We start from the raw sequence: 25,098 nt of genomic DNA, 5'->3' as shown, positions 1-25,098 counted from the left end.
AGAACTGCTAACTGCAGCATCATAGAAGCCATGAGAGAAAAGACTTCAAGAAGCAAAATGATGAGGACAGGCCAGTGACGATGGCCAGAAGGTCACTGGTAGTGTTCAGGAATAAATGGGTTGAGTTAGGGAAGGAATGTGTGAATGAAAAATGGAGGCCTTGTACACAGATCAGTAGACTACACAAGTGAGGACTTGGACAGAAAAAACAGCCAAGACAGGTTTTCAGGGTTTAATCAAATGCTTGGGTTTTTCTTTGTTTTTAAAACAAAGAAGGCTTCTTGAATATAAAAGACTAACGTCTTAGGGAAATGGAAGAGTTAAAAGATAATGTAAGAAAAGGATATAAATAAGTCCTCAGGATCCTAAATAAGACAAAGGAAAGTTCCAAATTACCTATATACAAGTTAGCTTAAGAGTAAGAAGAATAAATATTTGACTCCAAAAAGTAAAAAAAAAAAAAAAAAAAAAGAATAGTATAAGGAGGCAAAGATTGGGAATAGCCCCAGTGGGGATGATGCTAGGGAAAAACGAAGAAATACAAGCATATAATGGTTCAGAGTATTAAAATCTTATTCACTAACTCCAAAATGGATTACCTTTATTAACTGTCCACTTTTCTCTAAAATGCTATTATTCAGGTCTCTAAGAAGATGACCTTGTTTCCTTAGCAAAATAAGGACATCATCAAAATTATGTTCCTGTCTACACAGCAATTTCCGTTTCCTTCTCTGATTTGAAGAGATTTCCTCTTCTCTAGAGCCAAGCTATCACTTATATTCTGGTTCAATATCTTCTTGACTCTGAAGGATCACATACTCTTTCTAATACATTCTGGCTCTTTTTCTATGGATTTCATCATTTATTCTAAGAAGATAAAAATTATCCCAATTTTCAAGAAACTTATACTTTGATTCTATTGTCTGTCTTATTTTAAAGCCTCTTTTCAAAACTTAATTCAGTTTTAAAAATAAAAAAGGAGTAGGGAGAGGGTGGTGGGGTTATGGACATTGGAGGAGGGGTATGTGCTATGGTGAGTCCTGTTGTTGGATCCATGGTCAAAGGAACAAGACTGATACAAAGCGAAGGTCAAGCAAAGCTTTATTTCATGCCAAGCATTGAGAATCAAACCGTCTGGTCAGGGTTGCCTCTTACAGAGAGGGCGACACCCCCCTGCCTTGCCGACTAACTTTTATAGAGCAAAGGCCATGTGGTTGAGCCTGGCCACACACAGGTGGCCAATGAGATTGTTAACACGCAGAGAAAGCGGCACAATCATGCTAGGTCACACACAGGTGGCCAGTTGAATTACAATTCACCCCATAGTAGCTATTTGAACTAGCCTATCACCTTGGTCAGGATTGGCGCCCAAAAGGCGGGGCCCACACTCCTTGGTAGCTAGGGAGACAGTATGCTCACTTTACTGATTGGATGTCTCCACCTGGCCCGACTCATCCCTGCATTCGGGCTCTTTACCTCCACCTGACCTGACCTGCCCTTGTATTTGGGCTCTGTTATCAGGGACTGGTCGGCCATATTCTACTGGTTTCTGGGACTTGCGTTTAAGTAAGTTCCCCTGGGCCAGGGTGGGGGGGGGGGTGTCAGTTTAAGTTTTACTGCATAAACAACAAAATCACTGTTTAACCAGATGGAATCACTCTGGCTAAATAGGCCCTTACACTGTGAAGTGTGTAAACCTGGCAATTCACAGACCTGTACCCCTGGGGCTAATAATACATTATATGTTTATTAAAAAATTAAAAAATTATAAAAAAAATAAAAATAAAATAAAAAAGGAAAATAATCCACATCCACGACCTCAGCCTTCTCAACATCAGTTGCTGAGTGCTACTGACACTGTTTGTTTTTCTCTAAAACTATTCCCAAGAAAATCATTTATGAACTCTTACTATGACTCTGGACATATGCCACTGACTTTATACATAGTGTTCTCACTCTTATTTATAAAACAGTCTCTAATTTCAGTTGTGATTTCCTGTTTAATCCAAGTTATTTATAGCAATGTTTTAAATTTAAAAAAATTAGGGCACCTGGGTGGCTCAGTGGGTTAAAGCCTCTGCCTTTGGCTCAGGTCATGATCTCGGGGTCCTGGGATTGAGCCCCACATTGGGCTCTCTGCTAAGCAAGGAGCCTGCTTCCCCCATCTCTCTCTGCCTGCCTCTCTGCCTACTTGTGATCTTTGTCTGTCAAATAAATAAATAAAATCTTTAAAAAAAATAAAATAAAAATTAAAAAAAATTATTCTAAAAATACTTTTTTTTAGAGCAGTTTCAGATTCAGAGCAAGACTGATCAGAAAGTGCACAGTTTCCTTATGTCCCCTCCCCCCCAAAACATGCAATCTCCACTACTCTCAATATCTTGTACCAGAATTATAATTTATTACATTTATTGCAATAAAAGAGTTGCATTTGTTACAATCAATGACTGACACATCATTTTATCACTCAAGGTCCATAGTTTACATTAGGCTTTACTCTTGGTGATGTGTACTCTATGCGTTTTGACAAAATGTAATGACATTTATCTACAATTATAGTATCATACAAACAGGAGTTTCACTGCTCTAAAAATCGTGTGTGCCCTGCCTATCCATCCTTGTTTCTTCCTAATGTCTGGCAACTACTGATGTTCTACTGTTCCCATAGTTCTGACTTTTCCATAATGTCATATAGTTGGGTACAACAATGTTAGAAAAAAATATACATGTGTTTAGATCGGGAGGAGGAAACATCTTTCTGTTACCATCATTTTGAAATGAGGGAATCTACTTGGCTTTTTATATTTACTGTTTTATTCAAACACAGCTCAAAAGCAATATTACCTTTTTATAGATTTTTTATTGTAGTTAATTCTAGTAATCCTACTTGTGGTATGATCTAGATATTAATCCCAATTTCTCTAAGAAGTCCTAGGGCATAGAATAAGATTTCTAGGATTTTTCTTCTAGCAAATTGATAATGCATAAATGGTTCTTTCATAATCCAGAAAGGCTGGGATATACCAAGGATCCAGAGATAAAATCCTTGGGGGTCTTGGCCTCTGCCTGCAAGACCTATGGAACGGCCTCTCCCATCATCCATATAACTATAAGCCTAAGCGTTAGAGATACATTCACTTACATATGAATCCAAATAAAAATAAGTAGTCCAAATAAACTAGACTACTCTTGCCACTGCTAGAGTTTTCTCTTTTACAGACACAGGTTTCTGTGTGATGCTTTGTTGAGGAATGGCATTATTTGTCAAGCATAAAAGTTTATTACCTGCAGTAAGCAGATCTTAATGACTGTGACATGGGTGTCAGAGGAATACCATTTTCGTCTAAAGCCCACGATAGAGAGTAGCTCAGTTTTCCTGATGTCAAAAGACAAATTTCTTCAGTTTCATTTCCCTCAAGAAGAAAAGGCACATCTGTTTATAAAAAGTATTAAAACATGAATTTTTATTAAAGCGTAGAGTGTGACACATTGTAGAAGCCCCCCCTCCCCCGATTTACTTGTGGAACCCCAGGCTGTTCTGTGGTGACATCAGGCTCTAATCTTAGAACCCTCCCTCATTTTCCATCAAAGGTACCTCAAGGCAGACTACTTCAAACAGACTACAAAACAGAGAGGAAAATACTGATCTGAAGACCTAGGGATGAGCCCCTCTATTATCCTCTTCTTACTACTAGAAGCATCATTAACCATTCTTTCTGGAAGTGGCTTCCAGCAGGAAAGGACAGAACTACTACTCTGTCCCCTTTCCCTACAGTCCTGAGTCTTCCCCCCTCTACCCATTTTCTTTCTCATTCTCCAGAGAGCCTAACAATACTCCTTGAAACTTCTTCTGAGTTCCTGGTTGCTCCCTAAATTTTTTGCCCTAAGTCTTTTCTCCTGGGTTCCCACAACCCTATTTTCTCACTTCAGCTGGACTCTAAGCAAACTACATTCCTTTCTTATTCCTGTCCTTCCCAGGCTTTTTTGCCTACTTATTTCCTCCTCTCTCCTCATTGCTCACAGGAGCTCCTGTTCCAGAGAGTGTACTGCTCTTGTCTCAGGTGATTTAGGAAAAGCACAGGTGCCAATTCTAAATTCCAGATTTTTCAAAGATCTGATTCAAGTCAGTTTTTAAAATTTTAGTTTAACATCTGAAAGGAGAATTTAATACACTTTAAAGCTAATACTGTAAACAGAGCACTCTTGACTCACATAAATGACCCAGAGTTAGGTAGGATATAGAACTCATGAAGAGAATGAAGGTGGGAGGGGGACATGTTAAATAAACTTACTGCTTCCTACTTCTCCACACGCAGGTATGACCAGCTCATCAGAGCTAAATTCTACATATTCCAAAACAGTTTTACTTTTCACCTCTGTGTTGTTAGGTAAAGGTAAATATAGTTTTGCCAGTAAACTTGTTCTTTTACTTATCTCATAAACCTAAATATAAAAGAAACAACTGATGGCTCATTGAAAGTATAAAATGGGGGGTGGGGAGCTAAAATGAGAACCCTCAACACATTTTTATTCTTTTTAAAAAAATACTAGCATATAAAATAGGTATTTCTCTAGAGCATTTCATCCATATGATTATGAGAAAGGAGATAATCATAAGCCCTTAAAAATAATGCCTTTTACTTGTTTCAGAGAAAATGAGTTGAATTAAAGGATTACAAAGAGAGTTCTGAGCATAGAGGTACATATAACATAATACTCAAAAACCTTACTTTTGCATAGCACTTTTAAAGTTCTTTATCTCATTTAAGCCTGATACAAATGATTAGGAAATAGGCATTATTTTCCAATTTTATAAATGCAGCAATTGAGTCTCTATATGAAACTACATTAGTTTTTATTATAAATGGTAGAAATGCAGGTTGAATTGCTTAGGAAAAGGGAGATTCATTGGTTCATAGAATCAGAGGACAAGTTAAACAAACTGTGGGAGGTAGGGGAGGGAGAAAGAGTCGCAGAAGAAGGAGAAAGGGAGGGGTTGAGTGGACAGCTCCATAGATGTCCACTGGGTACTAAACCCAGGTCTTCTGACTCTGTATGCTGTCCTTTCTACTACCATTCCATCACTGCCGTAACTACAAATCTAATTTTTAAAACGATTTTATTTTTTTATTTGAGAGAGAGCACAAGAGGGGAGACGATCAGAGGGAGAAGCAGACTCCCCGGGGAGCTGGGAGCCTGATGCAGGACTCAATCCCAGGACTCCGGGATCATGACCTGAGCCACAGGCAGTGGCTTAACCAACTGAGCCACCCAGATGCCCAAACATAATTTTTTTTTAAACAAAAATCTTATTTTGACCTATACTGTATTGTCAGTATTTGGGAAAATAGTGACGTGCTCAAAGAAGAAGAAAATCAAGGAGGAAAAAAAAATGCTTCCTGAAAGGTAAGAATGTGTCAATCAAAAGGATGGTTAATTAACCAAAAAAGCAGAGCAAAAGGAAAGTCAAAGAAGCAAATATTTTTTTTGCTCATCTAAATATTGTCCCTGCAAGAGTGACTAGAAGTCAGCACACTAGTTCCTTGACAAAGGCATCCTTAACACAGAAAGGTATGTAGGGGTTATAGCTAATGGGCTTACAGCATGTTCAGGCCTATGAAAGAAATTTCCTACTGCAAATCAGTAAACTAGGTAAGTGAAAAGAGGCATAACTATACTGATAACTATATCCAAATGTTACACTGGCATTTTTTATTTTACAGATCAGCCTTGTGATTTGTTTAGGGGATACAGACATATTCTTATGGACTGTCAAATCCAGTTTCTGGGACTGCGGAGCTGGAGGCCAGACCCTGGATAGTAAAGGTGAAGGTAGAGAATTCCACCTTCATGAGTGAAGTCTCCTGGGAGACCCTTGTCCCCTGAGAGCAGCTCTCAAAATCACTGTGTGGCTGGGATGGAGTGTCAAGAATGAAGATGGACCTTGTAAGTGGGAGAACTAGAATGTTCAAAAGCTCAGAAGTAGGAAATTGCAAGGATGTATGGGGGGGGGAAACCCAAGCAGTTCAGTTTGGCTCAAGTGAAAAATGAATAAAGGGAATGATAAGAAGTAAATTCAAAATGTAGGTCAGAATCTGTTAGGTTAGCCATTTAGATTTATTTTACAACATTTTCAGTTGCTCATGGTGCACTTTAATCCCAGCTAGATTCCTTTCTTTCCCTGACTCTTAGTTTGCTAAGATCATGTTCTAAGTTGTAGGATGATGAAGAATTTGAAATACACATTTATCTACTTGGGGGTGGAGGCAAGTTTTATACTTCAACTGGCTGGATTATTCACAATTTATTTTAGGTACAGTAGGAAACTATATTCAGTGTATTTTTTAAATAGAAGTTTCAACAGAGGTACATTTTAAGATGATAGAAACTTGAAGTATAGATGAACAAAATGAATGTACCCTCTCATCAGGGATAGAAAAAAAATTATTTTAGGTATTGTAAAAATACCTTTGATTTAGATTTATAATCATAATTCTCTCCTCACTCCCCAAAGCTCACTCGATGTTCACATACAAAAATCTTTATTCCCTCCTGACTTTCCTTTCAGGTCTAGTTGCAAGTTTAACCCCTATGTTAGCCATCAAGACTTCTTATCTAGACTACTTTAATGTTTCTAATTTTTTCCCATTGTCCTATTTTCTTCTCCATTTAGTGCAGGGGTTCTTAGGCTGGGTCTTTGGAAAGGGATCAGGAGTCTTGTGTGTGTATGTTCTTTCATCAGATTCTTAAAGGGATCCAAAACATAAATAGATGAATGAATGAATGAATGAATGAAACCACATACACACATACAAATTCAGCAACACACTGAAATCACTAAGTCAGGGCTGAGACAATTGGGAGAAATCATTCAATACCAACAATAGCTATGTTACACATTATAGTTTAAATAACCCTCTTCCATCTCATGAACAAATGAATAGTAGTGCTGCACATCCAGGGTTGAGAGGAATTTTAGCAGGAAAGAATGGAAGTATTTAGAAAGCCACAAATCAAATAATTTTGTACTTGTAGCATACAAGACTATTGCTGAGTTATAAATACATTATTTATAAATAGTTTGCCTACCCATAAAGATCCATCATCTTTAAATAGAAATTACTTGCCACATGTAACAGTAACTAACAAGAAGCTAAAAATTATGTATGGCATAAAATAAGATACAAAAGTAAATGATGATGGCATACCTCCAAGCAAATTGTTTCAGGCCAGTATATCAACTGAATATTGAAAATTTGCTGAAATATGACTTTAAAATCAAACTGAAGAGGAGATACTGAAGTACAAGAAACCTGTTTATTGTTGTATAGTATTTTAATGAAATATTTAAGCTTCTGAATTTTGGCTCTCCTTTTTTGTTCATGCCTAAAAATTAAATAAATCTTTAAAGGATCTCTGAAAAGCAAAATGGATGCAACATAATGTTCTTTTCAAAATGCATCTAGGCATGTTAAAGTATGACCATTTTAGAGGACAAATGTTATCTTTAATCTCAATAACGCTTGCCTATGTGTGGATAAAAGCCTCTCCTATTCAAACGTTTTTTTTTTTTAAGATATTTACTCAAAAATAAAGGACTAAAATCAAGGTACTATATAAATCACTGTTATTTATTTCACTAAATTGAAACTTGAAGAGATTATGGTACTTACTCATCACAAGATGTCTTTTTTTTTAAGATTTTATTTATTTATTTGACAGACAGAGATCACAAGTAGGCAGAGAGGTAGGCAGAGAGAGAGAGGAGGGAGCAGGCTCCCCGCTGAGCAGAGAGCCCCCGATGTGGGGCTCGATCCCAGGACCCTGGGATCATGACCTGAGCTGAAGGCAGAGGCTTTAACCCACTGAGCCATCCAGGCGCCCCCATAAGATGTCTTATAAGAGGAGGGAACAGAGGGACTTAGGAATGGGGGTGGGGGAACTTGATTTAAAAATTCAAAAATATTTTCTAACTTCTAGAAGAAAGACACACTCCTAAAAGAAATATGCCATATCTTCAATAACCTCGTTGAGGTGGCTCTCAGTCAACAGGCTTGTTGTGTCCTCTTTAAGGTCTTTATAAATAAATCCCTTTAGGCCTTAGATAGTACACTGTTTTCCTCCAGGACATTCTTTCTCTAACCGCAAGGATCGGAGAGGCAAGCCAGATTCCCTGGGCTCCTATGAAACACTCGCTGGGAAATAAACTGATCCCTTAAGTGATATGAAATCCTAAAGAGAGTCTGCCAGCCATTCATTCATTTGTTCATTCACCCAGCATTTATTGAATATCCTCTCAGCTGTAACGCAACTGACCAAATGATGTTTGGACTTCTCTTTTTCAGAAGGAAGAAGACTGGTTGGAAGATAAGCTCTAGGTTGAAACATAACATGCCCTTCTGTTCTTCACCCTAATTGTCCTATGGGTCCAGGATCTCCTGGTGCCCATATCTACCCATATAACCTTTTCAGAGGGTTAGGAGACAAAAGATTACTTATTTTTCCTATCTCCCTGTTGGCCTCTTCTAAGCATCTTCTCAATTAACTTTAGAGAAATATCTTAGGTACACTTCCCCTTTATGTTGCCCTCTGAAAGTAGTTTTAATAATGACCTCATGAACCGATTATGAAAACTCATTAATTCAGGATTATATTTATCCTCAGGAAATCTTGCCTTTTTTGTCACCTGTAAACTCTTTATAATTCATCCTTAGTCCCTGTGTTCCCTTCATCTCTATCCTTGACATCAGTATATTCTTCTCCAGAGAAAATATCCTTATTCAACTGGACCTTTCAAATGGATAATGACAGCAAGACCCCATAATAGCAATAGCTTTGAAAAGACAGAACACATCCCACTTTGCCTTGACTTCCACTAAGTTTATTCCTCTTTCTCTTTCCCCTCTTTACTTCTTTTTTTTAAGTATTTTTAAAAAGATTTTATTTATTTATTTGACACAGAGAGATCACAAGTAGGCAGAGAGGCAGGCAGAGAGAGAGAGAGAGGAGGAAGCAGGTTCCCTGCTAAGCAGAGAGACCGATGGTGGGGCTCGATCCCAGGACCCTGAGATCATGACCTGAGCCGAAGACAGAGGCTTAACCCATTGAGCCACCCAGGCACCCTCCCCTCTTTACTTCTAACTTCCATTTTATGGCTCATGTTTTCTTAACCTCATTTAGATGGTCCTTTTGTATGCATGTCTTACATAATAATCATCTCGGGTCCTCTTTGGAAGTAGGTGTAGAACAAATCAAGCGTTCTTCCACTGCTGCACTTTGCTGGTTAGAAAGAGGGTAGTGGTAATTGTGCCTTTGTATCTGCTACTCTTTAGGTTCATTTTAAATGTAATCATCCATTCAATCATTTCATAAATAGGGATATTTGTTGGACATTTATTACCCTCCTAAATGATACACATTCACAATATTCAAAGATGAATTGTTACAAAGGGTCCCATGGGACAGAGATGTTGAAAAGTTGAACTTAGTTCAGGGTTCTAAAGCTGCCATATCCTCTTTAAAGGAGATGAGATCCATGGGCCCAGAGATGGGAGAAATGGGGATCTATATTAGATCTGTTTTTGCGTGAATGTTCTAGGAATAGGGAGAAAACAGCTCAAGGAAAAAGTCACAATTGGGAATGGAAGATGTTCGTTACAAAGTAGAAAATTGCCCAGAGGATCCTTCAGATACAGAATAGTTTTTATGAAAGCAACAGTTCCCCTTAATAATCAAGGGCAACCACATAATCTTTTTTTTTTTTTTTTACAGTGGCTTTATCTCCTATCTACACCTGAACAAAAATTACTGTCATAGCGAAACAAAAAGCAATCATCAAACCAAATGGGTTTATGTTCTACCTCAGTCATGAATTAGAAGTGTGACCCTGGGCAACTTACCCTTCCATAAGTCTAATTACCCCATCTCTAAGATAAGGATAATACCACAGAGCTATACTTGCAATTAAATGTGTAAATATGTTTAAAAACTTAGTAAAGTGCCAAGCATATGGTACTCACTTTATTAAAACAATGTAATAGACAACCTATAATAGAGAAATCATCCTTTAAAATGCTTACAGTGAACACCTGGATAAGTTTGTTAATTCTGCAGTGAAAGAAAGATGTGGCATCAAGGTAATTGGCTTTATTCTTTCAATATCTCTTTCTCCAAGTTCTGAAGCTAAATATGAGAAGCTCTAGAAACCAAAATATAAATACATAATTTACAATCTAAGTTCACTGCTTAAGACAACTATTCTTAAAATTAAACTTTTATTTTTTATGTGTGTCGTTTTGTTGGGTAACTGTTAAAAATACCAAGATTTCCTACTTTACCAAACAATTAAACATTATAACCAGTTAAGAGGAGTTGAATGTTATTTTGTAATATAAATACCTCCTGTTTTTCCCCATTCTTAAGTGCTTTTCCTTCAGTTTCCTTCTCAGCCTCAGACATTTCTAACAGTTCTTCTTGGTTTTGTTCATCGCATTTATTCATTTTTATCCTAATTAATAATAAATATAATTATTCAAAGAAGAAATAGTAGACGTATTTGAGATTTGGTTTTGGTGTTGCTAACACACACACATACACACACGACCAATAGCTACAACAAATAATTTTACTACTCAAGGACAATAGTAGTGAGAATAAGAGTGGGTGTTGAGCAGGCAGTACTGGTCCAGAGCTACTGTTCTGGACAAGCTTATGGCATCTGTGGCTCTCCTTTTCTGCTCAGGGGTTCAGAGTGCATGTGCGTATCAGATTGGTTTAAAGATGTGGAGGGAAGGAAGCAAGTTTACATGAATTCAGGACTCTACAATAAAGTTTCACATTGGGTAGGTTTAGAAATTGTCAGAAGCACTTTCGCTAAAACCACTGCAGCAGAGGGGTGCCTGGGTGGCTCAGTAGGTTAAAGCCTCTGCCTTCAGCTCAGGTCATGATCCCAGGGTCCTGGGATCGAGCCCCACATCGGGCTCTCTGCTCTGTGGGGAGCCTTCTTCCTCCTCTTTCTCTCTGCCTACTTGTGATCTCTGTCTGTCAAATAAATAAATAAAATTAAAAAAAAAAAACAAACAAACCACTGCAGCAGAAAGAAAAATCAACAAACTAAATGTCTTTCTTAATAGGCTGAAGTTACACTAACCTCTTAACCTCTTTTTTTTTTTTTTAAGATTTTATTGATTCATTTGACAGAAATAGAGAGCACAAGTAGGCAGAGCAGCAGGCAGAGGGGGAAGGGGAAACAGGCTCCCTGCTGAGCAGAGAGCTCGATGCAGGGCTCGATGCAGGGCTTCATGCAGGGCTTCATGTAGGGCTTCATGCAGGGCTTCATGCAGGGCTTCATGCAGGGCTCGATCCCAGGATTCTGGGATCATGACCTGAGCCAAAGGCAGAGGCTTAACCCACTGAGCCACCCAGGCACCCCTCTTATAGTATTGAAAAAAGATATGAACCATGGAGAGGGAACCAGTTATTCCCACAACAGTTCACAAATAGCTTAAGTGATTAAAAAGTACAGTTTTTAATTGTAACCATCTCCTCCACTAACCATGTTTCTATGACTGTCTCAGCTAGGAGTTTGACTGCGGGGTCTGTGCAGCTTTGTAAGGAAGTGCCATACTGCTTTCAAAGGGTTGCAGCATTTGCATTCCCATCAGCGATTCGTGAGAGCTCCTGCTGCTCAGCACCCTTGTCAGTATTTGTTATTGTCTTTTAAATTCCATTTTGTTATGGATTTTTGCCATTCTAAATGGTGTATAGTATATTCACACTGTGTTTTTATTTTTTATTTTTTAAAGATTTATTTATTTATTTATTTGACAGACAGATCACAAGTAGGCAGAGAGGCAGGCAGAGAGAGAGGAGGAAGCAGGCTCCCTGCTGAGCAGAGAGCCCGATGTGGGGCTCGATCTCAGGACCCTGAGACCATGACCTGAGCCGAAGGCAGAGGCTTTAACCCACTGAGCCACCCAGGCGCCCCAACACATTGTGTTTTTAATTGACCTCTCTCTATTGACAGGATATGATGCTGAACATCTTTTCATGTGTGCATTTGCCATCCATGGGCCTTCTTTAGAGAAGTATCTGTTCAAATCTTTTGCCCATTTTAAAAATCCAGTTGTGGGGCACCTGGGTGGCTCAATGGGTTAAAGCCTCTGCCTTCGGCTCAGGTCATGATCCCAGGGTCCTGGGATCGAGCCCCGCGTCGGGCTCTCTGCTGGGCAGGGAGCTTGCTTCCTCCTCTCTGCCTGCCTCTCTGCATACTTGTAACCTCTCTCTCTCTTTCTCTCTGTCAAATAAATTAAAAATATCTTTAAAAAAAAATCCAGTTGTCTTACTAAGTTATAAGAATTTTTCATATATTCAAGATACAAGTCCTTTGTTGACTAAATCAAATAGCAGTCTAGCTTCTGGATTTTCTCCCAGTTACTCTGAATTCCCAGTTATTCGTGGGCAGTTCTTCAGGAGCCCTACAAGAACGAATAGAGCAGCCACTCACCTTTGGAACTGTAACTTTACTGAGGTGCTTGTAAACCCTTGCCGTTGTCGAAGGGATTTTATTTGTTTCCAAGTCCGTAATATACTGTGGAATAGGGAGAGGTCTTTTTCCCTTTCTAAGTCATAGAGCTGTTTTGTATTACTACAACAATAAAAGTAGATCAAAAATACATTGGTGGATTAGAAAGACAAATCATTTAAAATGGCCTGGAAGAATGTATTGCACTAACCCTTCTGGATACCCGCACCTTGTGATTTTTTTTTTTTTCCATTTTACCCACATCTTGATATAGCTACTAAAATTCCATTAAGAGATTAATTCCTTTATGACTTGAAGATTTTTCACTATTCAAAAGTGTTCTGCTAAAATCCAGACTTTTCCAGATGGTCGGGTCATTCTGGAGTGTATTTATTATACTTTTTCCAGATTAACAATTGAAATTGTTGCTTCAAATTTAGAGGTACTTTGCTGGATGGGTTAGTGATCATATTATTTGGAAACAGGTAATACACTGTTTTAAAAGATACTTATTCTGTTTCATGACTTCGCAAACACACTATTAGTATGACAAATTACACTAATTGACTTTCTAATGTTAAATCATCCTTGCACTCCTGGAGTGATCCCAATTCACTGTATTATTTGATAGAATTCTGCTTAGCATATTTGTAATTGTTCATGAATGAAATTGGGTTGCAATAGTTTTTGTATTATCAAGTTTTAATTTCAAAGATAAAATAATGTCATATATGAAGTTTAAAATGTGGCCTCTTTTTCTATTCTTTGAAAGAGTTTGTGAAAATAGAAGCTATTTTTAAGTCAGACACCTCCAACATTTCCTATATCAGAATCACCAGAGGGCCTGCTGAACACAGATTGCCAAGCCCCACTCCAAGTTTGGGATTCAGTAAGGCTGTGGTGGACCTGATAATTTGCATTTTTAACAGGTTTCCAGATGAAGCTGATGCTGCTGGTCTGGGAACCACATTTTGAGAATCACTGTTTCAAATGTTCTACAGAATCCTTATTTTGTCATCTGAGCCTGGAGTTTTCTTTGCAGAAAAATTTCAAATTACTGATTGGATTTCTTTAACAATGATTGAACTACTTAGAGTTTTTTTTTTTTTTCTTCTCCTTTCACTTCTTGGATATATTCTCTTTTGTATTTTTTTTTTTTTAGGATTTTATTTATTTATTTTAGAGAGAGGGAAAGAAACAGCACAAGTGGGAGGGGCAGGGGGAGAGGGAAAAAGAATCTCAAGCAGACACCCTGCTGAGCATGGAGCCCAATGTGGGGCTCAATCTCATAACCCTGAGATCACGATCTGAGCCAAGATCAAGAGTCAATGCTCAACCAACTGAGCCACCCAAACCCAATTCTGTTTGTATTTTTGTACAGATTTTTCCTTTCCATGTAAATGTTTACATTCTTAGGCATGAAGTTTTTCAAAGTATACAGCATCTTAAGTAATGTCCCCCTTTCTGTCCTGACATTGTGTATTGTATATTTGCGTTATTTTTCTTTTCAAGATTTTATTTATTTATTTGACACAGAAAGAGGGAGAGAGCACAAGCAGGGGCAGCAGAAGAGGGAGAAGCAGGTTCCCTGCTGAGCAGATAGCCTGATGTGGGGCTTGATTCCAGAACCCTTGGATCATGACCTCAGCTGAAGGCAGACACTTAACCAACTGAGTCACTCAAGCGCCCCATGCTGTTTCTTTTCTTGATCAGCTTTGCCAGAGTTTATCAATTTCTTTTTTAATTTTTTTAAAAAATATTTTATTTATTTGACAGACAGAGATCACAAGTAGGCAGAGAGGTAGGGAGAGAGAGAAGGGGAAGCAGGCTCCCACAGAGCAGAGAGCCTGATGTGGGGTTCTATCCTAGGACTCTGGGATCATGACCTGAGCCGAAGGCAGAGTCTTTAGCCCACTGAGCCACCCAGGTGCCCCAGAGTTTATCAATTTTTACCAAACATTTGAGTTTACTTATTCTATCATAGCTATCTTATTAATTTCTGCTCTTTCATTCCTTCTATCCTTTTTCCTATCTTAAGTATGCTTAGCTCATTAATTTTCAACCTTTCCTTTTCTCTAATGTGTATTTAAATAAACAAATATCCCTCTAAGTACTATTTTAACTGTACCACAAATTTTGATATATATTTGTTCTTAATCAGTAAATTCAAAAATCTTTCCTAATTATCAATGATATCTTCTCTGAAAAATAGATTATTCTAGACATGTATTTCTTAATTTCCAAACATATAGAGATTTCTAGTTATATTTTTGTATTAGATTTCTTTCTGCATTGAATGATTTAAATCAGTTGACTATACTGAGACTTTGAGATTTATTGAAATAACAGAAGATCAACTTTTGTAAATGTTCCCTGTGTTCTTGAAAAGAGTGGCATTTTGCAGTTGTTGGGTACAACGTTCTATAACTATATATTAAGTCAAATTCGTTCATCATGTTGTTCAAATCTTTTATACCCATACTGAAATTTTTTGGTTTACTTGTCCCATCAATTACTGAGAGGAGTGTGTTAATATTGCCCAATATGTTTGTGAATTTGCTATTTCTCCTTGCACTCCTATCAATTTTGCTTTATTTATTTTGAAGACATATTATTATATGCACATATGTATTTATGTGTATAAACATATATATGAATATATGTTAACTAAACTGCATCATTTTGATGTGGCCCTCTTTATATCTACTAAAGCTTTTTGCCTTTAAAGATCTATTTTGGGGCACCTGGGTGGCTCAGTCATTAAGCGTCTGCCTTTGGCTCAGGGTGATCCCAGGGTCCTGGGATCGAGCCCCATATTGGGGGGGGGGGGGTCCCTGCACAGCAGGAAGCCTGCTTCTCCCTCTCCCACTCTCCCTGCTTGTGTTCCTGCTCTGCTGTCTCTCTCAGTCAAATAAATAAATAAAATCTTAAAAAAATAAAAAATAAAGATCTATTTTACTTTATATTAACATAGCTATGCACCTTTATTTTGTTAGTGTTTGTGTGATTTTTTTCCCCAATATTTCTGTTCTCTAACTTTTTATATTCTTATGATGTAGGTAAGTCTCTTATAAATAAGATATAATTGGATCCTGGTTTTGGAATTTTTTTCCTACTTTTTAAAAATTTTTTATTGAAGCATAGTTGACACACAATGTTATATTAGTTTCAGGTATACATACAATGTAATGATTCTACAGTTCTAGAAGTTATACTATGCTCACCACAAGTACAGCTACCCTCCGTCGCCATATGACTCCAGTGCAATACCATGGACTATATTCCCCATGACTTTTTATCCCCATGACTTACTCATTCTACAACTGGAAGCCTGTAGTTCCCACTCCCCTTTACCCATTTTCCTCAACTCCCTACCCTTCTCCCCTCTGGCAATCACCAGTTTGTGTCTAGATTTACGGTCTCTTTCTGTTGTTGTTGTTCATTTTGTTTGTTTTGTTTTTAGATTCCACATATAAGTGAAGTCATGGTATTTGTGCTTCTCTGTCTGACTTACTTCACTTTGCATAATGCCTCTAGGTCCATCCGTGTTGTCACAAATGGCAAGAGCTCATTCTTTTTTATGGCTGAGTAATATTCCATGATGTATATATACCACATCTTATTTATTCATTCATCTATTGATGGACACCTAGGTTGCTCCATATGGATTTTTAAAATTTTAATCCAGTCTACTAATCTAGACAAAAATGGAGCACTCAGCCCATTTAGATATATTTAGGTTTAACTCCATTTTCTTTTGTTTTCTACTTGTCTCATCTGCTTCTATGTTCCTTTTTCTCTCTTTTCTTGCTTTCCTTTGGATTGTTTCAGTATTTTCATATTGTCTCACTTTCCTCTTATATTGATTTGAGAGATATATCTTTTTTCTTTTCTTTTAAATGTTATAAGTTAAAATATAAGCCCTTAATTTATCAAAGTTTAATATTAAGCTTTACCTTTACTCGCCTCCTCAAAATATTTAATTACACTTACACTCCTCCATTTTTTACTCCATTCTAAAAGATATATATTTGAACTCTCTCTATATATTTGTACCTCATGAGACAGCATTACAGCATTTGTTCACTGAGACCTACCTATATATTTTCCACTTTCTTGCTCTTCAATCTTTCTTTTTTTTTTACTGTAAGCCTATATTCCTTAGAATTTCACATCTGTGGAAAATCTCTGAGCTAGGGTTAAATTTTTGCACTTCCAGAAAGAGTATTTATTGACTTTGCCAATTATCTGCTGTCACTACTGATTTGGGGCTATTTTAAGTTAAATTCTAAATCTGATATTTTATGGATGCCTGGGTATCTCAGCTGGTTAAGCATCTGCCTTTGGCTCAGGTCATGATCCCAGGATCCTGGGACTGAATCTCATATCGGGCTCCTTGTTTGGCAGGGAGCCTGCTTCTACTTCAGCCTGCTGCTCCCCCTGCTTGTATTCATTCTCTCTCTCTGACAAATAAATAAATAAAATCTTAAAAAAAAATTAAAGCTGATATCTTAGACCACGTAAGTACTATAAATTCAGATTATAAATCTGCATGAATGCTGGCTTGTGGTTATGAATTTTCAAAGGAACATTTTCCTCCTCCTGTCTAGTGACAAAGTCAAAGACAAGTTTCTTTGTTATCTCCTTTATATTACCCCTTCATGAGGTTTAACACCCATTAGAGAGTGATCTCCTGTTAGACTTTCCAATTAAGTTGAACTTGGCTTTATCTTTTGGCATTCCGTGAAGCTGTCTGAATGACAGCTCAAGGTAACTATCCTTAGGTAAAAGCTGGCTCTACACCTCACTAATTTTTATGATTTCTCCTTTCACTTTGTTTTTGGCTTTGGCAGATTCCTTACTTTTCTGCCATTTTGGCAATATGTTTATAAAGTTAATATTTGTATTTTATCAGACATTTTTGGTTGTTTTCATTAAAGGGGCTGTTCATGAAATCCAGTCTACTAGAAATAGAAGTCTACTGCCATTTATTCCTTCAGCAAATATTCACTGGATGCCTACTGCTTTCCAGGCACTGTGCTGGGCAAGGGGGATACAGAGATAAATAAACATGCTCTCTGGGTTCAAGACACTTACAGACATGTAAATTAACTAATGCAATAAAATGTTTAGGTATTATAAGAGAAGTCCACACAGCTAGAGTATGGGTTTAAGTAAGAGAATAAAAGGTGATAATAGGGAAAAATCTCAGAGTATGTGACACTCAATTCAAATCAGTGAACACATAATAAATATCTTATGTGATAGGAAATATTTTGGGTGATGGTAACTAATATCCCAGGAGAGAAAAATACAGAACAAATAATTATAAATGTGATGAATATTATGAAAGAGGAAATATATAAATGCTATGTGACTATACAAAAAATAAAGAGAGAGAGGGAGAATTTAATCTAATCTAATGGGCAAGTAAGAGCCCCCTGAGAAAGTAACATGCAATTGAATACAACGTATATGTTGACTTAGTATTAAACAGAAAACATGAAAGAACCTTCTAGAAACAAGAGACATTAAAACAAGATATATAGGGGGCACCTGGGTGGCTCAGTGGGTTAAGCCTCTGCCTTCGGCTCAGGTCATGATCTCAGGGTCCTGGGATTGAGCCCCACATCGGGCTCTCTGCTCAGCAGAGCCTGCTTTCCTCTCTCTCTCTACCTGCCTCTCTGCCTACTTGTGATCTCTGTCAAATGAATAAATAAAATCTTAAAAAAAAAAAGCCACATGATATATAGATATTAGAGAGTCCATTTAGGGCACTGACTATGAAGTTCCAAAGCAGAGAGCCCCTACTATGAGGCTGGAGAGGTAAGTATGAGTCAGATTGCACAGGGCCTTACAGATAATGATAAAGTTATTAAATTTTATTGTAGAGGTAATAGAAAGCCATTATTACTAATAGCCATCTATTACTAATAGAATTAGTAATACATATTATACATGTGATATGGTTTTAATATACATAGAAAATCATTTTGGTTTCAATATGGAGCATGGCTTTAAAAGAGGTATTTTAGGGGCGCCTGGGTGGCTCAGTGGTTTAAGCCTCTGCCTTCGGCTCAGGTCATGATCTCAGGATCCTGGGATCGAGCCCCACATCAGGCTCTCTGCTCAGCGGGGAGCCTGCTTCCCCCCTCTTTCTCTCCCTGCCTCTCTGCCTACTTGTGATCTCTGTCTGTCAAATAAATAAATAAAATCTTTAAAAAAAAATGAAAGAGGTATTTTAGGAGACTGTATAGTCGGGCTATGACATAAGCACCTGAAATAAAGCAGAATCAATGGGAATGGTTACTGGTTGGATGTGAGGGATGAAAAGACAGACAAGAAGGGGGTCGTGAATGATTTACAGCTTTCTATACTGGGTACCAGTTGATTGTGGGTGCCAGGCAGGCACTTAGTAGACAGATAGTCATTAAATGTTAAGTATATATTTTTTCTAATAGAAACACTGTTTTTTCAAATGTCCACAAACTACTCTTTGCAGCATTTCAACACCACTCCAAAAATTTTCCTGAATGAAAATCTATTACATTGCTTTCTTTTGCTTTGATAAAGCGATGACCTCTTCAATAACCCTCCTACACACATACACACAAGCACACACACATAGAGGTAGACCCTTATTTACCACCATCAGACCCCATCTAAAGCTTACTTTTCTCTTTCTTGCATTAAAGCTTACCTGTTCTAAGGGAAACAAAAGCAAAAATGAACTACTGGGACTTCATCAAGATCAAAAGCTTCTGCACAGCAAAGGAAACAGTCAACAAAACTAAAAGGCAACCTACAGAATGGGAGAAGATATTTGCAAATAACATTTCAGATAAAGGGCTAGTATCCAAGGTCTATTAAGAACTTATCAAACTCAACACCCAAAAAACAAATAATCCAGTCAAGAAATGGGTGGACGACATGAACAGACATTTTTCCAAAGAAGACATACAAATGGCCAACACACACATTAAAAAAATGTTTCACATCACTCATCATCAGGGAAATACAAATCAAAACCACAGTGAGATACCACCTCACACCAGTCAGAATGGCTAAAATTAACAAGTCAGGAAACAACAGATGTTGGAGAGGGTGCAGAGGAAGGGGAACCCTCTTTCACTGTTGGTAGGAATGAAAACTGGTGAAGCCACTCTGGAAAACTGTATGGAGGTTCCTCAAGAACATCAAAATAGAACTACCTTATAACCCAGCAATTGCAGTACCAGGTATTTACCCCAAAGATACAACGAATGTAATGATCCGAAGGGGCACCAGCACCCCAATGTTTATAGCAGCAATGTCCACAACAGCCAAACTGTGGAAAGAGCCCAGATGTCCACAGACAAATGAATGGATAAAGAAGATGTGGTATATATACAATGGAATATTAGTCAGCCATCAGAAAGGATGAATATTAACCATTTATATCTATGTGGATGAAATTGGAGGGTATTATGCTAAGCAAAATAAGTCAACCAGAGAAAGACAATTTTTTTTTTTAAAACGTTGCCCAGGACATCCTTTTTTTTTTTTTTTTTTAAGATTTTATTTATTTATTTGACAGAGAGAGATCACAAGTAGGAAGAGAGGCAGGCAGAGAGAGAGAGTGGGAAGAAGGCTCCCTGCTGAGCAGAGAGCCTGATGAGGGACTCTATCCCAGGACCCCGAGATCATGACCTGAGCCTAAGGCAGAGGCTTAACCCACCTAGCATCCAGGTGCCCCGAGAAAGACAATTTTCATATGGTTTCATTCATATGTGGAATATAAGAAACAGCACAGAGGATAAGAGGGGAAGGGAGTGAAAACTGAATGGGATGTCATCAGAGAGGCAGAAAAGCCATAAGATACTCTTAACTATAGGAAACAAACTGAGGGTTGTTGGAGGGGAGGTCCAAGGGGGAAGGTGTAATTGCATGAGGGGCATTAAGGAGGGCACATGATATGATGAGAACTGGTTATTATACACAACTGATGAATTACTGAACTCTACATCTGAAACTAATGATGTACTCTATGTTGGCTAATTGAATTTAAATAAAAAAAAATAAAGCTTACTTGTTCTGTGTTCATTATGCCAATGTATATTCTTTGCCTTTAATTTTAGTTAATCTTATTTTAAAAAACACCAATTTATTGTTTTGTAAATACTGATGGCTTCTATTCATTCATTCACTCATTCATTCATTCAAGTAATATATAGAGGGCTCATTACGTGCCAGGCCTTGTGCAAGGTATATGTCAACCTTCTCAAGTAATATTGTTTGCATTTAACTAGATTATTCTAGGAAACCAATTATTAGAGACTATTGTCTCTAGAGGTTGTAAAACCTCTAAAACCTGTAAAACAGGCAGGGAAATTCTTTAACTACCAAACCACTCTCTTATATAGACAATTACTGTATCTTTATGCATAGGTGAACTTTCTATCCAGTAAGTACCTCCCTGTGAGTTTTCCTGCTTTTGGAGATCTTGACAATTATGTTTTGTCTTAGAATTATTTTTCCAGCTATTTCATACTTTCTTCTCTTCCCAGCTATTCTATAAGCTAATGGTTCCCAACTTTAAGACCATGTTTTTTTTTTACAGGGGTTCTTAAATCTATGTGCTCTTTGAGTATTACCTTTAAACTGAATTAGTAATACATATTGTACATGTGTATATATAGACTAGTTCTCAAATATATACAAATGCTTGAGACTAATATGATCCTAAAAATATTAGTGAACTCAGGGTGGTTTATAATTAACACGTGCTTTTTTTTAAATCAATGGATATTAAAATTACAACTACTTTCATGTGACACTTTATGAAATATTTTTACACAAAACTGGGTCTTAAGGAAAGGCTGGAGCCACTTCTGTAATTGCCTAAAGACTAGGGACCTTGTCTTTTCCTTATTTTATATCTTCCATAGCAACTGCAATACTCAGCTTAAAGAAGTTATTTTTAGGGCGCCTGGGTGGCTCAGTGGGTTAAAGCCACTGCCTTCGGCTCAGGTCATGATCCCAGGGTCCTGGGATCGAGCCCCACATCGGGCTCTCTGCTCTGCAGGAGCCTGCTTCCTCCTCTCTCTCTCTGCCTGCCTCTCTGCCTACTTGTGATCTCAGTCTGTCAAATAAATAAATAAAATCTTTAAAAAAAAAAAAAAGAAGTTATTTTTAAATGGTTAGTAGATATATTAATGGTCCCAAACCTACCTTATCTGCCAATAATAATCTTGTAAAGATTTTTTGGTCAGCTGGCTTCTTTCCAAGTTTTCATTTGCTAATTTGGTAGCATCTGTCAGTGCTTTCAGCTACAACAAAGAAAAGAGCTTTTTTGTGTATCTCATCCACTGTTACCAGCACTCCAATTTCTCCAAAGGTCTAGGTGTGTGCAACAGAAGCACAACTGCATAACTTTTTGTGTATTTCTGTCTTATCTTCCAAAATATATTTCATATAAGCACCTTGGGGTAGAACTGAGAAGAGCATCAATATTTATGGAATAAATATTATACCTAGAGCTTTCCAGGTAATCAGTTCATCAATTAATGTAAAAAAAATACCAATTAATCAAGATGGTAGATTGAACACAGGAATCTACCTTATTTTCCACCTAAAATCCCATGGTTAGAGAAAAGATATCTGTTTATCTGTCTTAACCATATCCACTGCTAACATCACATCCATATCTATACATGTATATTTATAACTGTTTATATCTTTATCTTCCTATAAAAAATAAATGCATAACATAGGAAAACAAGAAAAAATAAGATCAAGAGAAGAAGATACTGAGGAAAGCAAAAAGATAGAAATATACAGAAAATATTCATAGAGAAATAAAACTGGAGGAACCTGTACCCTAAAACATTTGTAGGAGATATCTGTCACAGTTAGGGACAGTTTGTAGGAACTCCAAGACTAGAGTCAATTAATATGAACTTCTACTGGAAGAAATCAGAGACCTCAACAAACGTGAAGACATACTATAGTTCTGGATAAGGAAATATAACTTTTATAAAGATAAACATTTCTTTCAAAATTAATACAATATAATCATAGTAAATATGATAATAGAATTTTAAAAACAGAAGTTGACAGGCTAATTCTTAAGTTCATATGGACAATCAAATCTTTGAGAACATACAAAAACATTCTAGGAAAAAATGAGGAGCCACTTGTTTTACTACACTATAATTTAATAATAGAGTAATTAAAATAGGGCATGACGAGGGGTGTCTGGGTGGCTCAGTTGGTTAAGCGTCCACCTTTGGCTCAGGTCATGATCCCAGGGTCCTGCCCTGTGTCAGACTCTCTGCTCAGTAGGGAGCCTGCTTTTCCCTCTGCTGCTCCCCCTGCTTGTGCGCTCGCTCTCTCTCTTTCAAGTAAATAATTCTTTTAAATCTAAAAAAAAAAAAAAAAAGTAGGGCAGGGCTAGACTATTACATCAATGGAATAAATAGTTCTTAAATCTATATGTTAAACTAGTTTACAATAAAGGCAGAATTTTAAATTAGTAGGAAATTATGGTGTTTGGCTAACCTTTGGGGGGAAAGAAACTGAACTGAATCTCACAAGCCGCCAATACAAACACTAGACAGAATACAAGTCTAGAAATCACACATGCACACACACATATTACTAGAATATATAAAAAGATAACTATAATTTTGGTCTCTCAGACACCACTGGTTGCACTTGAAAGGTCATTTTTCTTGGATGGCAGAACCCTAATTTTGTTCAATTGCTTGATTATCTTCCATGTGTTTCAGAGGTAAACCCTGATTAGCTATTTGTAGCAATTTCATTCTTCTTGCTAGTGCTGGTTGAGACATGATCATGTGAGATAACTCTAACCAATGAGACCGGAGGGGAAATCTGCCCAGACGTGTGGGGGAAAGGCTGAAGAGGGCTCTCAAGTGAGGTACTATGCATACTGCGTGTCTGGTCAGCTGCCTTGAACTGGAGCAGCCAGGTAGTTTACCTGACAGGAGCCAACGAGGTCAATTTGCTGAAGATGAACATTAGAAAGGGAGGAAAAGGGGGCACCTGGGTGGCTCAGTGCTTAAGCCTCTGCCCTCAGCTCAGGTCATGATCTTAGGGTCCTGGGATCGAGTCCCGCATTGGGCTCTCTGCTCTGCGGGGAGCCTGCTTCCTCCTCTCCCTCTGCCTCTGCCTGCCTCTCTGCCCACTTGTGATCTCTCTCTGTCAAATAAATAAAATCTTAAAAAAAAAAAAAAAAAAAAAAGAAAGAAACGGAGGAAAAAGGCTAGGGTTGTTGACAGTATTGTTGAAGCACCAAATCAGCCAACCCTAGAGTTGCCCTAACTTGGGACTTGTGATATAGGAGGTAATAACTTTTCCTTATTGTTTAAAGCCACTGAAACAATTGCTTTCCTTACTGTTTAAAGCAACTGAAATGCTGACTGATACACTTGGGGTAGAGAAGGTCTTAGGAAGCAAACAACAAAACCTAAAATATACAAGGGAAAAGATGGAAAGATTTGGCCTCACTAAAAATTTTAATGTTTGCCAAGATACATAAAAAATGAAATTAAAAAGCAAGTAAATGAGCGGTACAAATTCATAAAAAATAATCAGAGGGTACTCATTTGATTTTTTTCCCCCACACTTTCATGTAACCTTTATGCTGTCATTGGATGATTGGGTTAATCATTCTTAGACTAAGACTTTTCACATTTTATATGTGATTCAAGATCTAATATTTTCATCAAAAATACTTTACTAGATGGGGCGCCTGGGTGGCTCAGTGGGTTAAGCCTCTGCCATCGGTTCAGGTCATGATCCCAGGGTCCTGGGATCGAGCCCCGCATCGGGCTCTCTGCCCCGCAGGGAGCCTGCCTCCACCTCTCTCTCCCTCTCTGCCTGCCTCTCTGCCTACTTGTGATCTCTGTCAAATAAATAAATAAAATCTTTAAAAAAAATACTTTACTAGACTTAAAACAACCATATGGCTCTTTTAAATAGTAATCTTTTCAAATACTCTTCTTGAGTCATAGGACCAAGAATACCAATGATTAGCAAACCATCTGTAAGTGCTAAATATCCTGCAGGATATGTTTGAGGCTACCTCCCTGGTCAGTCAACTCCCAGAGTTTCTTTTCAGAGAAACTGAAAGAAACTATTGTTCCAATTGGTTAAATATTTAAAATGCTAAGGGAATATGTTCTAGGATAGCTTGCTCTGTACTATTTGTTTTCCCTTTCAATATTAAATCTTCAGCCCTATAAATATAATGGAAGCCATTCTCACCTTCTCATAAAGCAGCTGAGGTAAATTCTGTTGCTGCCTGTCCTGAAAACACTCATAAAGTTGAAGCAGCCTAGCACATAATGCTTGTTCTTGATTGAAGAGAGGATGATGGCTGAATTGTAAACCCACAATATTGAGATCTAATTGGTACATTTCCCTTTGACCTTCCATTTTGTTCCTAATAGAGCTTTCCAGATCAGGTTTCACTGCCTTTTAAAGAAAAATACCTACACAATGTTAATTTGATTCTTTGTATTTCTTTTGAAATTACAAGAGACTTTTCTTTATAAAAGTAACATGTTAAT

The 25,098-nt window shown here is 37.5% G+C and overlaps 1 protein-coding gene across 1 annotated transcript in view; it reads right to left on the bottom strand.

Annotated features, from left to right (window-relative positions):
• Window positions 1-25,098, bottom strand: part of LOC111145361 (coiled-coil and C2 domain containing 2B) — a 99,673-nt gene that overhangs the window by 54,102 nt on the left and 20,473 nt on the right. The window contains exons 8-15 of the mRNA XM_022500224.1: window positions 24,794-25,003; window positions 21,734-21,831; window positions 12,506-12,646; window positions 10,399-10,507; window positions 10,080-10,198; window positions 7,209-7,386; window positions 4,293-4,443; window positions 3,286-3,433 (exon numbers count right to left, since the gene is read on the bottom strand). Of these exons, the coding sequence (XP_022355932.1) occupies window positions 3,286-3,433; window positions 4,293-4,443; window positions 7,209-7,386; window positions 10,080-10,198; window positions 10,399-10,507; window positions 12,506-12,646; window positions 21,734-21,831; window positions 24,794-25,003 (1,154 nt within the window). The remainder of the gene's footprint in view (window positions 1-3,285; window positions 3,434-4,292; window positions 4,444-7,208; window positions 7,387-10,079; window positions 10,199-10,398; window positions 10,508-12,505; window positions 12,647-21,733; window positions 21,832-24,793; window positions 25,004-25,098) is intronic.

The sequence above is a fragment of the Enhydra lutris genome, unplaced genomic scaffold, assembly GCF_002288905.1.
Source record: "Enhydra lutris kenyoni isolate GAN:26980312 unplaced genomic scaffold, ASM228890v2 scaffoldscaffold12, whole genome shotgun sequence".
In the NCBI taxonomy this organism is placed as follows: domain Eukaryota; kingdom Metazoa; phylum Chordata; class Mammalia; order Carnivora; family Mustelidae; genus Enhydra; species Enhydra lutris.
This window is presented reverse-complemented; position numbering and strand designations above follow the sequence as displayed.